At 42.8% G+C, this 15,812-nt stretch overlaps 2 protein-coding genes across 2 annotated transcripts in view; one reads left to right on the forward strand and one right to left on the reverse strand.

The window, feature by feature from the left end:
* The first annotated feature begins 1,370 nt into the window (after positions 1 to 1,370).
* Positions 1,371 to 6,539, forward strand: LOC108435466 (sphingosine 1-phosphate receptor 3). The gene is made up of 2 exons (XM_017711324.2): positions 1,371 to 1,570; positions 2,524 to 6,539. Exon 2 carries the CDS (start codon positions 2,733 to 2,735, stop codon positions 3,807 to 3,809), a length of 1,077 nt encoding a protein of 358 aa, XP_017566813.1. The 5' UTR covers positions 1,371 to 1,570; positions 2,524 to 2,732; the 3' UTR covers positions 3,810 to 6,539.
* Positions 6,540 to 12,746: 6,207 nt separating this feature from the next.
* shc3 (SHC (Src homology 2 domain containing) transforming protein 3) overlaps positions 12,747 to 15,812 on the reverse strand; it is a 44,050-nt gene continuing 40,984 nt past the window's right edge. The window contains exons 11-12 of the mRNA XM_037546291.1: positions 15,446 to 15,756; positions 12,747 to 13,493 (exon numbers count right to left, since the gene is read on the reverse strand). Coding sequence (XP_037402188.1) covers positions 13,365 to 13,493; positions 15,446 to 15,756 — 440 coding nt within the window. The 3' untranslated portion in view covers positions 12,747 to 13,364. The remainder of the gene's footprint in view (positions 13,494 to 15,445; positions 15,757 to 15,812) is intronic.

A 15,812-nucleotide genomic window follows, 5' to 3' on the forward strand; every position in this document is an offset into this window, starting at 1 on the left:
AAAAACGGCTGCTACAGGGCATCAAACCACATGTTGTGAATCATGGAACATCCACTAAAATATGGAATTTAATCAATTTAGATTTTCAGAGTGACCTCAGAATAAAGTCGGTCACACCAGTGACGTCAGCTAAAAGCTTCAGATCATGAGCTGAATGAGAGAATCTCTGAGAACTGAAAGACACAGCGGACTCACCATGAGCTTCTCTTCATAGATCTTCAGAAAACAGGTCAAAGGGAGTTGAGTGATGTCATCAGTGTGACTTTTATTTCAAAATAAGAGTTTTTTGTTACGCGGTAACACCAGTGACACGACTCCTGCGGACCTTTCATTATATATTTTATAATGTTTATTTGGCATCTGTTCTCTTTATGCCATTTAATTCATATATTTTATAGTCATGTAGAGATTATTGTAGTTATAATTGCAGAAAAAATGTTTTTACCTGAAAATATGGCCTCAGGGTTCACACACGACCGTGAGGATGAGATCTTCTGTGATGTTTGGAGTTCTATATGATTTTTTTTGTAAACACCAATATTGCTAAATTGAGGCTCGAGAAGGTGTAACTGTTAAAATAAGTTACGTAAAAATGACAAAAATGGAGGTACAAGATTTAGTCCTGACAATAGTGATACACACTCACCGGCCACTTTATTAGGTACAGCTGTTCAGTTGCTTGTTAACACAAATAGCTAATCAGCCAATCACACGGCCACAACTCACTGCATTTAGGCATGTAGAGGTGGTCAAGACAACCTGCTGAAGTGCAGACCGAGCATCAGAACGGGGAAGAAAGGGGATTTAAGGGACTCTGAACGTGACGTGGTTGTTGGTGCCAGGCGGGCTGGTCTGAGTATTTCAGAAACTGCTGATCTACTGGGATTTTCACACACAACCATCTCTAGGGTTTACAGAGAACGGTCCGAAAAAGAGGAAATATCCAGTGAGCGGTCAGTTGTGTGGACGAAAATGCCTTGTTGATGTGAGAGGTCAGAGGAGAATGGGCAGACTGGTTCCAGATGATAGAAAGGCAACAGGAACTCAAATAACCAACCAACATCTCTGAGGAACGTTTCCAACACCTTGTTGAAAGTGTGACATGAAGAATTAAGGCAGTTCTGAAGGCAAAAGGGGGTCCAACCTTTTAGTAGCAAGGTGTTCGTAATAAAGTGGCCGGTGAGTGTGTGTGTGTGTGTATATATATATAAATAATATATGTATATATATATTCATTGGCGGGATTGATCTTCCACATCCTTGCAGTAAAGCGGAGAAGTGAAGACACAATACCAGCCAATCAGGGCGCAGGAGGCGGGGCCTGTCGGAGTACGGGTGGGAGAAAAAAACTCACCAGTGCGGTGGTCTTGCTGCAGAAGTGGGACGATCCGTTTCCACAATAGGAGCTCAGACAGATCCTCGGCCTGGAAATGTAGACGTTACACAGGGTTCATACCGAGGAGCGTCTCAGGATGAACTGAACCGTCTTCAGGCTCTGCGAGGGGAGCTACAGCGCTTCTGCCTTGGAGCTGGAGTCGTGGGGAGTCCGTGGAGTTTGGGAGTTTGGAAGGTGAGCCGAGAAAAGAGCAGCGTTTTAATTCCTCAAGCTCTCATGCTGCGGTCGCTCAGAGTGCTTTACAGTCACTTAGAAAGGAAAGGAGAACAGAAATGAAACATGATTAAAACAACAGATTTCTAAGAGATAATCGTTCAAATAAAAATCTAATTAGGAATTCAGTGTGGATTACCAAAAATCGAATTAAAAAACCAGGATAATAAAGTGCCCTTCCAGGGGAGAAGGGCTAGAAAAGCTGACAGTGCTTTCAGCTCTGCTTCTCCATGGTTAGTCTTTACCTCCAGCAGGACTGACTCAACGTGGAACAGATGTTTTCAGTCTATTTTCAGGATATTTTTAAAAGTATGTTAACCTGGATGGTCTAAAATGCAGATACTACTTAATAGATTACTAACAAAACTTCTACAGTCCACTACTTTTGCAGGACCAGAGCATAATTCATATAACAGCATTCTTAATGCATCTGCATGTATGATAAATGGGTTGTACACGTTTAAAAAGAGTACTTCGTTGCTCTGCACAGTTCAAATGGGTGTCCATGGAGATATGACTTCAGCTGATTTCCAGATTTTAGGATTTTTTTTTTTCCATGATCTGTGTAATGTTCTGCAGTGTTTCTCAGTCCTGTTCCTGAAGGCCCACTAACGCTTGAACTCTTGAAGCTAGAGCTGTTAAAGATCTAATTAGTTGGATCCGGTGTGTTGGGGGCAGGAAAAACTGTAAAAAGTGCAGGCGTCCAGGAACAGGGCTGGGAATCACTGGTGTACAGCAGAGGGATCCGTTAGAGATCCAGCCATAGAAACTACATGGATCGGTTTGAGCTTTAACAGTAACTCGAGTACATGGTCGTGTTCTTGAATGGTTCTCACCTGCGCTGAATCTGCCCATGTGTACGTCTCAGCAGTGAAAGTAAATTATTATTATTTGTTTTTTTGTTTTTTTATCAGGGAAAGATGTTCTTCTACCAACATCTTGGCTTGGATCACCTGCTCCTCAGTGACGATGGAGGGATGAAGATAGGAAGACTGTAAATCCCCTTAAAAAAAACCAAACACAACCAAGGTCACCCACCTGTGTCCAGGTACAGGAGCTTCTCACCCCCCCCTTTCCCTGTACTGCTGCTGCCCTCTGCTGGAGCAGCCGGAATACTGCAGCAATGATAAACACCAACATTTCCCTGCACTACAGTTTCATAGGAAAGCTGGACAATCGAAACGAAACCACCGGAGGCACCCTGGGACCAGAGAAGGTGGTATTTCTGGTTATATGTAGCTTCATAGTCCTGGAGAACATGATAGTTCTGATAGCAATATGGAAAAACCACAAATTCCACAACCGCATGTACTTTTTCATCGGCAACCTGGCTTTGTGCGACCTGCTGGCCGGAGTCGCTTATACGGTGAATCTCCTAATGTCAGGCGAGAGGACCCTACACCTGTCCCCGGTTGAGTGGTTCATCCGGGAGGGGAGCATGTTCGTGGCGTTGGGGGCTTCCATCTTCAGTTTGCTGGCAATAGCCATCGAGAGGCATCTCACCATGATTAAGATGAGGCCTTACGATGCCAACAAGAACTACAGGGTGTTTCTGCTCATAGGGACGTGCTGGTTGATAGCTATAGCTTTGGGAGCGTTGCCTATTCTAGGCTGGAACTGCCTGGGCAACCTGCCTGACTGCTCCACCATTCTCCCCCTCTATACAAAGAAATACGTGGCCTTCTGTATCAGCATCTTCATGGCTTTGTTGCTGGCTATCTCTGTGCTGTATGCTCGTATTTACATCCTGGTCAAGTCCAGCAGCCGCAAAGTGACGAAGCACAGCAACTCAGAACGCTCCATGGCCCTGCTTCGCACCGTCAGCATCGTTGTCGGGGTTTTTATAGCCTGCTGGACACCCATCTTCATCCTCCTCCTCACTGACGTGGCCTGCAAGCCTAGGCAGTGCAGCATCCTGCTCAAAGCTGACTGGTTCATCGCGCTGGCCGTGATGAACTCAGGCATGAACCCCATCATCTACACTCTGGCCAGCAGGGAGATGCGGCGGGCGTTTTTTGGGCTGGTGTGTGGCTGTTTCATGAAGGACCAGGAACCCAAACCGAACGGAGACGCCAGCCGGAGTAAGCTGAGCTCCAGCCAGAGTCAGAAACCAGCAGAAGAGCAGGATGAAAGCCCCAAAATCAACGTCACTCACACGTCAAAGCAGGAGCCGGTCAGCAGCCATGGAGGAGAGTGCTGAAAACCTGAGGTGAACTGGGTCTCATGGAAACCCAAGCTGACATTGAAGATCTTTGCGGTATCTTTTGCTGGGTCATAAATAGTCATGGAGGTGGGGTTCATCTCCTGGTGGAGGTGAAGATATCTTCCATGGGATCTCTTGGCTTTTTTGGGGCTTATGTCATAGAGCAGGGGTGTCCAGTTTTATCTGCAAAGGCCCAGAGTGGGTGCAAGTTTTGGTTCCAAATAAGGAGAGAACTTGTTCCAAAGCTCCTGCTTTGTTGCAAAGAAAACCTGCTGCCACACTGGGCCTTTCTGGATAAGACTGGACACCCCTGTCGTAGAAGAAGTAAGCCAGTGTATAAAAGCCCAACAGAAAGATTTGAGCGAGCTAATCACAGACTCTTAGTCAAGGATTTGACTGCTGGTCAGTCTATGTACAAATCTACAGTACTGAGAAAGGTCACCCTTCATTTATTTAACTTCTAGTAAAAAACACCATTAAGTACAAGTTATTCACTTTTCAGTGTCAGCAGGAAAAACAGAAAACATACATTACAGAAAATCACACAACAACTAACTATAATGTCATTTTTATATTTTATACACACACACACACACACACACACACACACACAGATTCACTCGAAAAAGGCCCCGTATATTCTGTATTAACTCTTGGTTGGCAATCTGAACCAAACAACCAGAAACGAGCTCCTCAGTATATGGAGCTTCGAACAAGCTGGGATGCCCCTGCGTCGGAGCAATGAGGTAGGCGCTGGACAGCCGTCGCAACGTTGAGCCTCCGTTTGCAACTTCCGGGTGCAGACCACCCGTACACCTTCATGTGTCCGCCAGAAAACGGAGGTCACTTCCAGTATTGCATGTATTGCAATCGATTACACACACGTCAAGTTATGTAGCATATTTTTTGGTTCAGATTGATTCATCCTAACAGGAGATATAAAAGAATATTCGGGGCCTCTTTCGAGTGAATCTCCCTGTGTGTATGTGTGTGTGTGTGTGTGTGTGTGTGTGTGTGTGTGTGTGTGTGTACATACACACATGCGTATAAAACTTTATTACAGCTTCTGTTCTTATCCAGAGACTCATTTTCAGTAGGGTAGGGATATTTTTCGGGTTCAGTCTTAGAAGTTGGTTTAGCATTTTCTGTTCCCGCAATCCACATCATCCCCAACATCTGTGGACTTTTTAGATCCGAAGCACAATTTTTTCCTCTTTCTCAAAAATAAAAGCTTTAAGTGCTGTTTATCTGATGGAGATGGTGTCGTTGGTCTAGCAGGTCTTGCAGTTTCCTAACTTTTAATCTTTTTTTGAACCCCGCTTTTGGAAACTCCTGTTTTTTTTCACTCCTGAAAAATGAATAACTTGTACTTGCAACTGGGTGTTTTGGCTGGAAATGAATAAATGAAGTGTGGTCTCTGACTTTTGAACAGCACTGTAGATCCGAGATCAGTATTGTTACCCTCCTCCTGTGCTTTATGAACACCGTCTCTTCAGCAGTATTCACAAAATACTTGATCATGCTGGTCTAGGACTTGCTTTTATGACTACAATCGGTCGACAGGATTGCTTGAGCTTCCTAATGAACACCAACCCTGACCCTCACCCAGGCTGAGGAACCAGAATAACTCTTGGAGTGATAGATAGGTTTGGATTATGGTCTCCTGAACTGGAATGAAACTTTTTCTTCAAGACTGTTCTTTGCTCTGGAAAAACTGCTCTTGGACAGGCTACAATTTTCCTGCCCATAAGTAGTTATCGCCACAGAGGGCTGGCAAGGAATTCAAAAGGATGGAGGGAAAGCAGAAGAAGCAGCCTCCATTTCCCGGCCTCTTCTCTCGATTTGGTCTCCATTTTAGTAAATGATACAGTAGCTCAAACTGACTGGACACACTTCACAAACTGAATCCATGGCAGTTCTCGCTGTTGTAGCTGAGCGTGAAGCTAAAATCCAAACAAAACTATATTTATGTTCCTCAAAAGTCAGTTACACTGAGAGTTTACGTTGCTCACGTAGTCAAAAGCATTATTTTGGACCTTACAGTCCACCACAAGTCTTTCTACGTGTCGTCCACCAGGCTGAACTCCTCACTTTCCGTAAGTTGACACAGTTTGCGATTTTAGATCTGAGGAGCAAATTATTTATGACCACATTAAGTGTACTAATGTATGTGTTCCTTCAGTATTGAGTATTGCTATTACTATAATCATGTAAGCATGATCTACATGTCAGAATTGATCAGATTTTGTATGCAGTGAAAAACTATGGAACTATGTTATGATGTAAGGTATGCTTGCATGAAAATGGCCTAAAAAGAAGAAAATCTCAAATCCTGGGTATTAGAATGTTCATTACCATTACTTAGTTACTATTCTCGCCTGAAAAGTGCTTCTAACTTGTGGACCTGGTGGTGATGCATAATTACCTACATCAGGTAGTTTAAAACAGCTTGAACTGACACCTCACATATATATAAATGTTGACTGTAACAGGTCAATATACTGCACTACTGCAAAGTGGGCCACTTTGTGCTGTTCATCCATACAGAATACAGAATAAGGAAAAATACAGATCTGGCTCCCTCTGCTGGACATGGAGAAGCAGTTCAGGGAGATAATCAATTTCAGCTGCTTTCTGCTACTGAGGCCTTCTGTAGGCACCACACACCCACCAGGCATAACATTATGTCTACCTTCTTGTTTCTATGCTCACTGTCCATCTTATCAGCTCCACTTACTGTATAGCTGCACTTTGTAGTTCTACAGTTACAGACTGTAGTCCATCTGTTTCTCTGATACTCTGTTACCCTGTTCTTCAGTGGTCAGGAGCCCCACAGACCCTCACAGATCATTCTCAGCACTGCAGTAACACTGATGGGGTGGTGGTGTGTTAGTGTGTGTTGAGCCAGTGCAAGTGGATCAGACACAGCAGTGCCGCTGGAGGTTTTAAGCACTGTGTCCACTCACTGTCCACTCTATTAGACACTCCTACCTTGTCGGTCCACCTTGTAGATGTAAAGTCAGAGACGACAGCTCATCTGCTGCTGCGCAGTTTGTGTTGGTCATCCTCTAGTCCTTCATCAGTGGTCACAGGACACTGTTGGCTGGATGTTTTTGGTTGGCGGACTGTTCTCAGTCCAGCACAGACACTGAGGGGTTTAAAAACTCCAGCAGCACTGCTGAGTCTGATCCACTCAGACCAGCGTAACACACACTAACATACCACCATCACATCAGTGTTACTGCAGTGCTGAGAATGACCCACCACCCAAATAGTACCTGCTCTGTGAGGGTCAATGGGGGTCCTGACCACTGAAGAACAGGGTAACAGAGTATCAGAGAAACAGATGGACTACAGTCTGAAACTGTAGAACTACAGAGACCAGCTATACAGTAAGTGGAGCTGGTAAGATGGACAATACGTGGAAACATGGTCATAATGTTATGCCTGATCAGTGTATGCTGTCCAGTGGAAAACCTACATTTCCTGACTTTTTAAAAGAAAAAAGTGGGATGTGGGAGGTAACCATTGTTAAAGTTTCAAAATGTACTGCTGACGCCTCCTCCATACAGTCCATATACGGAAACTAAGTCTTGAACTGTGTTTTTGTGACATTACAGCAACCAAAAAAAATTTAGATATATCTGCCGATTCAACCTACAGGAGTTCTGTCCATTCACACTGAAGTTATAAGGAATGTTTCAGCATGGACGGCTTTTGGAATGGGGGCAGCCAATCAGAACAGAGCTCATTTACATATCGGTTTTAAAGCCGTAGTAATAAAATAGCCTTGATAAAGAGAGGCTAGAAATGATCAAGTAAAAATGAATGATTACCTTTGTTGATACCCAAACAAACATCATAAGACGACCTCAAAGGAAAATATATAACACAAGAAAAATGTAGGATGTGGACCCTGAAGGCCCTTTTTTTGCTAATTAATCTGATTTAGACTAATAAAGGTGGTTAAAGCAGGCGATACATGAAACTGTAAGACTTCCCAAGGCTGGATGATTCATATGTACTCATGGCAAAAATTGCCCTCCACAAATATTGGCACCCCTGATAAGCATGAGCAAAGCAAGCTGTGAAAAACAGCCTTTATTATTCATCCTTCTGATATTTCCTTCAAAATATGAGCAAAAATCTAACCCTTATTCAAAGTGCAATGACGGAAAGAAAAAATCTTATCATGAAATAACTATTTTTCTCAAATCTCTGTGCCAAAATTGTAGGCACCCCTTCGTTTAACACGTTGTGCAGCGTCCTTTTGCTCCGAGTCCTCTATAAACCTTAATAAGACTGGAGAACCCACAGCAAGGGACCTGAGACCAATCCTGCCTAAAGAACCTGTCCAGGTCTCTCCTCTTCAGCTCATCCAACAGGTTTTCTATGGGTGTTTAGGTCAGGGAACTGAAATGGCCATGACAAAGACTTGATTCGGTGGTCATGTCTGAGTTGATTTTGAGGTGTGTTTGGGATCATTGTCCTGCTGGAAGATCCAACCTTGGCCCAGCTTTCATGGCTGAAGCAGTCTGGTTTGAATTAAATATCTACTGGTATTCAATGAAGTCAATGAAAACAAGAAAAACAGCTCCACAGCATCACACATCCACCATGCTTTACAGTGGGGATGGGCTACATTTCTGCAGGGATGTCTTTGTGTCCACATCAAACTCATCTCTAGTGTTTGCTGCCAAAAACCTCTATTTTGATCTCATCTGACCAAAGAACCCATTGAAAGTTCTAGTTTGGCAAACGGTAGGAGCTTGGGGTTATTGGTCTTTGACAGCAGAGGCTTTCTTCTGGCAATCCCCACAATTTGTGGTTCTGTAGGTGTGATTGCACTTTGGGAGACGTTTTGACCACAAGACCTAATGTCTACAATTACCCAGCTGTGATTCTTGGAGATACTATGACCACTCAATCCATCCTCCTCACAGCATGTCAACTCAGTATAGACATACGGCCTCTTCCTTGCATCTCCAGTTGCTTTAAACTTCATAGTTAATGCCTTCAGAGAGGGAACTGTTTAGCTGTTCTTATGATTAAGATTGTGACCCTTATTAGTCCCACAACGGGGAAATTCCACCTCCGCATTTAACCCATCCGTGAAGTGAAACACCACATACACTCTAGTGAGCACACACACACTGGGGGGCAGTGAGCACACTTGCCCGGAGTGGTGGGCAGCCCATTTCACAGCGCCCGGGCAGCAGTTGGGGGTTAGGTGTCTTGCTCAAGGACACCTCAGTCATGTGCTGTCGGCACTGGGGAACGAACCGGTCACGAGGCTGGTTCCCTAACCTCCAGCCCACGACTGCCCATGACTTCTTGTAGGCATTTCCTGATTTGTGCAGCTCATCTTTCTCATAGTGATGGATGATTGAGGGAATCTGGCTTGTGTGTCACATCATATGTATTCCCCAGTGAAACAGGAGGGCATGGCTGACCATTCAAGTGTCCCTAATCACTCAGGTGAACTTAAAAATCTAAAATATGAATATGGGAATACACTTCGGATAGATTTCAGTCATAAAAAAAATTAGGGGTGCCAACATTTGCGGCACAAACACAATTCCAAAAAATCTTTATTTCATGATAAGGTTTAGTTTTTTCAATCACTGTATTTTAATTATTAGATTTTTGCTAATATTTCAAAAAAGAATAAAGAATCAAAAGAATCATTTAATAAATAAAGAATATTTTTACAGCCTATTTTGTTGATGTTTAATGGGGGTGCCAATATTTGTGAACCTGTATCGTCTCCAGTAGCGATGGACTGTATAATGTAACATATATAGGAATAAACACAGACACCTCAGCATGGACAACGCAAAGCTGGGTGATTTTTATGAGGAGAACAGTAGGGCTGAACGATTTGGGCAAGATTTTTCATTGCGATATTTCTTTTTTGCTGCGATTGTGATTTAAAAGCGATTTTTTGAAATTAAGCTCTTTTGTTCTTCAGGATAACTTGCACATCCATTTTTTCAGGCTTGAGGCTTGAATGCTGGAAGTCGTGTGCCTGACTGCCAGTTCCCAAGCTCTGTGTGATTACATTACAGTTCCCAACCTAATATAGGACATTAATAATATATAATAATACATGTAATCGACATACAAGCGATTCATCGTTCAGCTCTAGGTAACAGATAGTGATGCAAAGAATTCTTGAAAAATTCAAGAAATATGTAGAATATAAGCCCTTTGAGAACTAAATAACAGTGTTTCCGATAACTAGTTAAAACACCATGTTCTGCTGTACTCCTGCAGCTTGTGACTCGCGTTATGTTCTGTACTAAGACGTTATCGAGAACAACACACACATTCACCATTTTATTGCCAACAGTCATACAGAATAATGATAACCCATACAAACCAAAGATTAACTCTGTAAACATTGGTTTGGACTTTTCTTGTATGTTTAATTTCTTTTATCCATTTCATTCCTACTGGGGTTGAATGTGGTGTTATGGACTACAGTGGCTGTGAGACAAAGGAAACTTAAATGGGAGTCATACGTGTATCTCAGGCAGCAATATCTCACCAAACTCAGCTCCACGGATGGTACTACCCACGTCCACGGAGAGGTTTTGGCTATTGCACTTTTAAAGAGGAAAAAGACCATTGGTACAAATAAAAGGCACATTTTCATAAACAGAAATCTGGCAAAACTATTTTCTTTTGTGGCCACTGACTCATGCTTTGGGCTTTCTGGGAAAGGCCTATAATTTAAAGTAACGTCTTATTTAGTGGTTAAGAAAAAGTATTATTTTATCCTTCACGTACACCTTAATAGAGTGACAGCCTACCTCAAAGAACCTAAAACGTTCACTATACCCTCCAAAAGTCACCGAACTACAGCAGATTTAAAGGGAGCCAATATTGCCAACTATTTCACTATATGGAGGACTTTTATTCTAAAAAACTAAAACTGCTGTAAAGAGTTTCCACTACTTCCAGTTTTTTGTTTTTTTTTAAATACGTACAGCTACCTATTATGTGGTAATATATCACATACGCAGTAAAATACACATATCTTTCTGATTCAGCCGAGTGGTAAACATGAAATGCAACCGATTTCCACTTTTTTACGTCCAAAAAATATACGCTTTGTGGGATTTGTACTAATTTCATCTGAACGGAGGGCTCTAGTGCTTTCTAAAACAGGGTGCGGGAGATCTTCTAGAGGTTTATGAGGGAAGAATAAAGAAAACTAGACTAATAAAGGCATATTGAGGCCAGCGGTGAGGCCAGTTTATCATTCAGATGTGTGAAAACAAATCATTCCTTTTGAAACCGTTCTCTGTACAGCCGGACCACTCATTCATAACGTAAACCTCGATTTCTCTCAGTTTGTCTTTGCTACCAGTGTTTTGCGCGTTTCATGTGAAAAATATACCAATACATCAATATTAAGTGTCCAGTGCGTGATCTGGAAATGATCACAATATTGAATCAGCACTTCAGAACTAAAATGATAAGAACTATCTACTTTTTAGCTTATATGAAAATAACCATTTTGCCTATGCAAGTATAGTAACAGCCTTGGAGTATAAGTACCATCACTACTGAGTAATGTTTTCATTTCATTTCATTTCACACGGATAAATGCAAATCATTATCAGGCGTTACATCATGACCACCTCCTTGTTTCTACGCTCACTGTCCACTTTATCAGCTCCACTTACTGTATAGCTGCACTCTGTAGTTCTACAGTAACAGACTGTAGTCCATCTGTTTCTCTGATACTCTGTTACCCTGTTCTTCAGTGGTCAGGACCCCCATGGACCCTCACAGAGCAGGTACTGTTTGGGTGGTGGATCATTCTCAGCACTGCAGTAACACAGTGGTGGTGTGTTGGTGTGTGTTGTGCTGGTCTGAGTGGATCAGACACAGCAGTGCTGCTAAGAGAGTATCAGAGAAACAGATGGACTACAGTCTGTAAACTGTAGAACTACAAAGTGCAGCTATACAGTAAGTGGAGTGTAGAAACAAGGAGGAGGTCACGATGTTATGATCGGTGTATTTGCGCTTTCATACAATGAAATTCTCTAGACGTCACTGCATAGGTAAATGATTAGTTTCATATACTGTGAACATTCTCAGACTGTCGTCTTAAGAAAAAGTCAGAACTAGCCGGTGCACTTCTGTGACGTGTGGTTTACTTTGGAAAGACTCGTCAAGTAGTAGTAGCGTGGTTCGTTTTCCTTCGAAATGAGGACACGCGCCACAAAAAATCATAAACTTCTCTAATCCATTGTTGGCACTGCGCATGAAAACATACCAGCGAGCATCCTCTGTGACATACAGACAGTCTAAGCACCCGATTCACTAAAGTCATTAGCATGCATGAGTTCACAAACTCATTTTTCAGGATCCAGTCGTTGATCGTGGTCCTAAAGCTGCTTAGCTCATTTGAATATGTACTAATTACCTTAGTGAATCCGGGCTCAAGTGTAGGTTGTGCTATCCACTTATAGTTGTTTCGTTTTAAATGATAATAATCATAATATCAATGTATTTGTTTTCTCAAGCCCACAATCAAGCCATGAAAGCCATAAATGATATAAACATCCATGGTATAAAATAAGCCCTGAACATATTAACTACACACCTTTTACAAGTTTAAAGGAACCAAATTCAATAAATATTCGGAAAAGCATAAATATTTTACATTGTGAGCATACACAAGCACCTCTCATAAGGCCTTGAGGGCTACCAACGATGACCACAAGAACAATTAAGTTTTTCAAATCATGCGAGTGCGGTGCCACAGATTCAACATCATAGAAAAGTGTCAGTACTTTAAAGCAGTGTGTGTGTGTGTGTGTGTGTGTGTGTGTGTGTGTGCGCGTGTGTGTGTGTGTGAGAGAGAGAGACTACTGTTAAAGCGAACACATTGATATCTTCCTCCATAAAAGCAGACCCATCAGTGATTTGATAGACGCCTATCAAATGACCCGTCGCACTAGCTGCGGTTAAAGAACAATTCCTAAAATAGTTCGATATAAACAACTTTTTTTTTTTTCTCAAATATTTGTTTCTCGTCTAACTCTTTACCAACGAACGTGTAAATCCGGTTGTGCTTGATAGACAAAACTAAAACTTTTTTAGGTTATTCTAAAATACTTTTTTTTTTTTCTTTTGTTAAATCTTTTCCCTCCTGGAGGTTGATTTTCCTTGTCGTCTAAACTACGCTTGCCTTTTTAGTTTAAAACACCAAATCAACATATATGTCCAAATGCACCTATGTCTTCTCAAAAAATATAGAATTTCAGTCATCACAGCAAAATAATTATAACAGTTCTATAAATCAGGTGTCATCTTTACATCCACGGATCTTTCTCGCAGAGTCCGAAGCGATCAGACAAGAAACCTCGCTACTGTTCAATGGACCACGTCCACATCATCATACCTCCCGCAACTGTCAACAATCGTCATCCATCGTACTCTCGTTATTCAACTTCAAGTATCAGGTTTCGGGGCGTTTTCTGGGTGGGGGGGGGGGGTGACCCTGTTCCCCTCGTGCAGGTTTTTGGGAGGCCGTCACTGTTTTCTTTCGACAGGCTGCTTCAAGCACAGTTCACTTCCCGCCGAGACGATGGGCAGGTTGTTGTCACGGTGATGGCCAATCAGATGGCTGATGCTCTCGAATATGTGATCTTTAGTTCGTACCTTTTGAAGATAAAGATTCAGTTGACATGGATGAGTCACAGTTTGCTTCATAACCGTATTGCGGCTAATTAATACCCTACTCAGCATGGCTCTGACCACTGTATCTCAGGTAATAAGGCTACGTTCATACAGCAGGTGAAAGTGGGTCAAATCAGATTTTCTCACCGTTTTACGATTTTTTTTTGGATCTTTACAAAGTCTTTATAACGTGTGACCTACATGTGAGATTTTTCTGAAGAGATCAGCTCCTAAACTGATTCGCATGCGCATAAGAACAGAGTTTCACGCTGCTTCACGCGGCTCATCCAGAAACAATCATGACTGTGAACGAACGCCAGTCGCTCCCGGAGGATCAGCTTCATCTTCGCCAGCATCACAGGAGCCATCATGAAGCTTCACTGACTGACAGCTGGGCTCATCACCCAGAATGTGTTCGAGCCATAAATGGGGGGGGTCACTTCTTTGGTTCACCTCCTCGAATTCTTAAAGTTTTGCTTTCAGTTTTCTAATTTCTCTTTGATGCCGCAGCGTTCCCCTCTCCATTGGGGGCAGTCGTGGACTGGAGGTTAGGGATCCAGCCTCATGACCGGAAGGTCGCCGGTTCAATCCCCAGAGCCGACAGCACATGACTGAGGTGTCCTTGAGCAAGACACCTAACCCCCAACTGCTCCCCGGGTGCTGCGGATTGGGCTGCCCACCACTCCGGGCAAGTGTGCTCACTGCCCCCTTGTGTGTGTGTGCTCACTAGTGTGTATGTGGTGTTTCACTTCACGGATGGGTTAAATGCAGCGTTGAAATTTCCCCATTGTGGGATTAATAAGGCTCTCTTAATTTCTCCCAAACCCACGGAGGGATTGGATAAGCCTCTTCTGATTTTTTGTACAGAAACATCTGCCTAAATCTTTGAGTCTCAGCAGCGCGAAATGATGATGAATGTTGAGTTGGACTGACGTAAAAGTCTGGCTGTTCAGACTGATTCCCGTTGCTGCATATCGGATACGAATCGGATTTCAGTACCACATATGACAGCGCCTCAAATCGGAATCGGAAGTCTTAGATTGAGTGTGTTTGCTGTTCACAATGACACACATCTGTGTGACATGAAGTTCATATTTTGGCCACTTTCACCAGCTGTGTGAACAAAGCCTATGCGAGGAATTGACTTACCTAAGTTACCTGAGTATACAGTACTGTGCAAAAGTTAGATACCACCCTTCACTTGGTTCATTTCCAGACATAAAGTGCAAGCTATTCATTTTTCAGCAACAGGGAAAAAGTAGACAATAAATATTTAGCAGAAAACCACACAGCCTCAACAATTAAATACAATGTCATAATCGGCAGTATTTAGTGTGTCCACTCTTTGCTTTTAGTCTTTCAAATAAATCTTTTCCACACCTCCAAAGTCCAAAGTTCAGGCCTAGAAGTCATTTTTTCTGCTTCTCAGGATCCAAAACACATTCAATTTTCTTCTCCTCCCTCTCAAAGATGAAAGCTTTGAGTGCTGTTTATCTGTTGGGGGCAGTTTTGCAGGTGGTTGTTTGGAGTCCCATCATCTCTTAATGATTAAATCAAACTTCAAAATTGTTTCCACTTTGTTTTCATTATTGGAATTGGGTAATTTTATATGTAATTTCAGAAATATCTCCTGCCACTTTGGAAATTAATGAAGACTGGTTTCTAACTTATGCACAGTACTGTACACTCACACAATACATCGCTGCTGTCAGAGCAAAACCTTGTATCTCCAGTTTGGTCGCTTTTCAGTTTTTGACGTAACTAATAAATAAAGAAATGTCCCAAAATGACCTGGAAAACATTCTGGTTCCACTGACTTACATTAAAAGTGAAGTAGGTTTTTTCCTTCTCCTGTAAAGTTACCATTCTGGAGACACGAGGTTTTGAGATATACTCCTTCCTTTTTTCACTCTCAGACAAACTCTTTCACTCACCGTGCCCTCTGGATCCACCAACAGCAGGTGTTTGGCTAGTCCGTTGTGCATCCCCGTCAGCACATATGAGCCCGGGTTGGTGGTGCTTTTCCGCACCAGGAAGTCCCCATCATTAAGCAATAACTTCTCGGCCTGGCGCCGGCTCATCTCGCCGTGGTACCAGGCCTGGCCCTCCAACTCCTCCAGGGCCCGTAAAGCCGCTGACCGCACCAGCAAGGGGCTGGAGTTATCCACTGAAGCTGCCTTATGCAGGCTCGACGCTGTGGGTGCTGCTGATGGAGACTGCGTCAGGATTGCATCTTCAAAAGGCTCTGGAACAAAATGCGAAACGTGAATAAGACGGGTCTAAATGTCTCTTTTGGGCAGT

This window comes from Pygocentrus nattereri, chromosome 16, assembly GCF_015220715.1.
Source record: "Pygocentrus nattereri isolate fPygNat1 chromosome 16, fPygNat1.pri, whole genome shotgun sequence".
Lineage (NCBI taxonomy): Eukaryota > Metazoa > Chordata > Actinopteri > Characiformes > Serrasalmidae > Pygocentrus > Pygocentrus nattereri.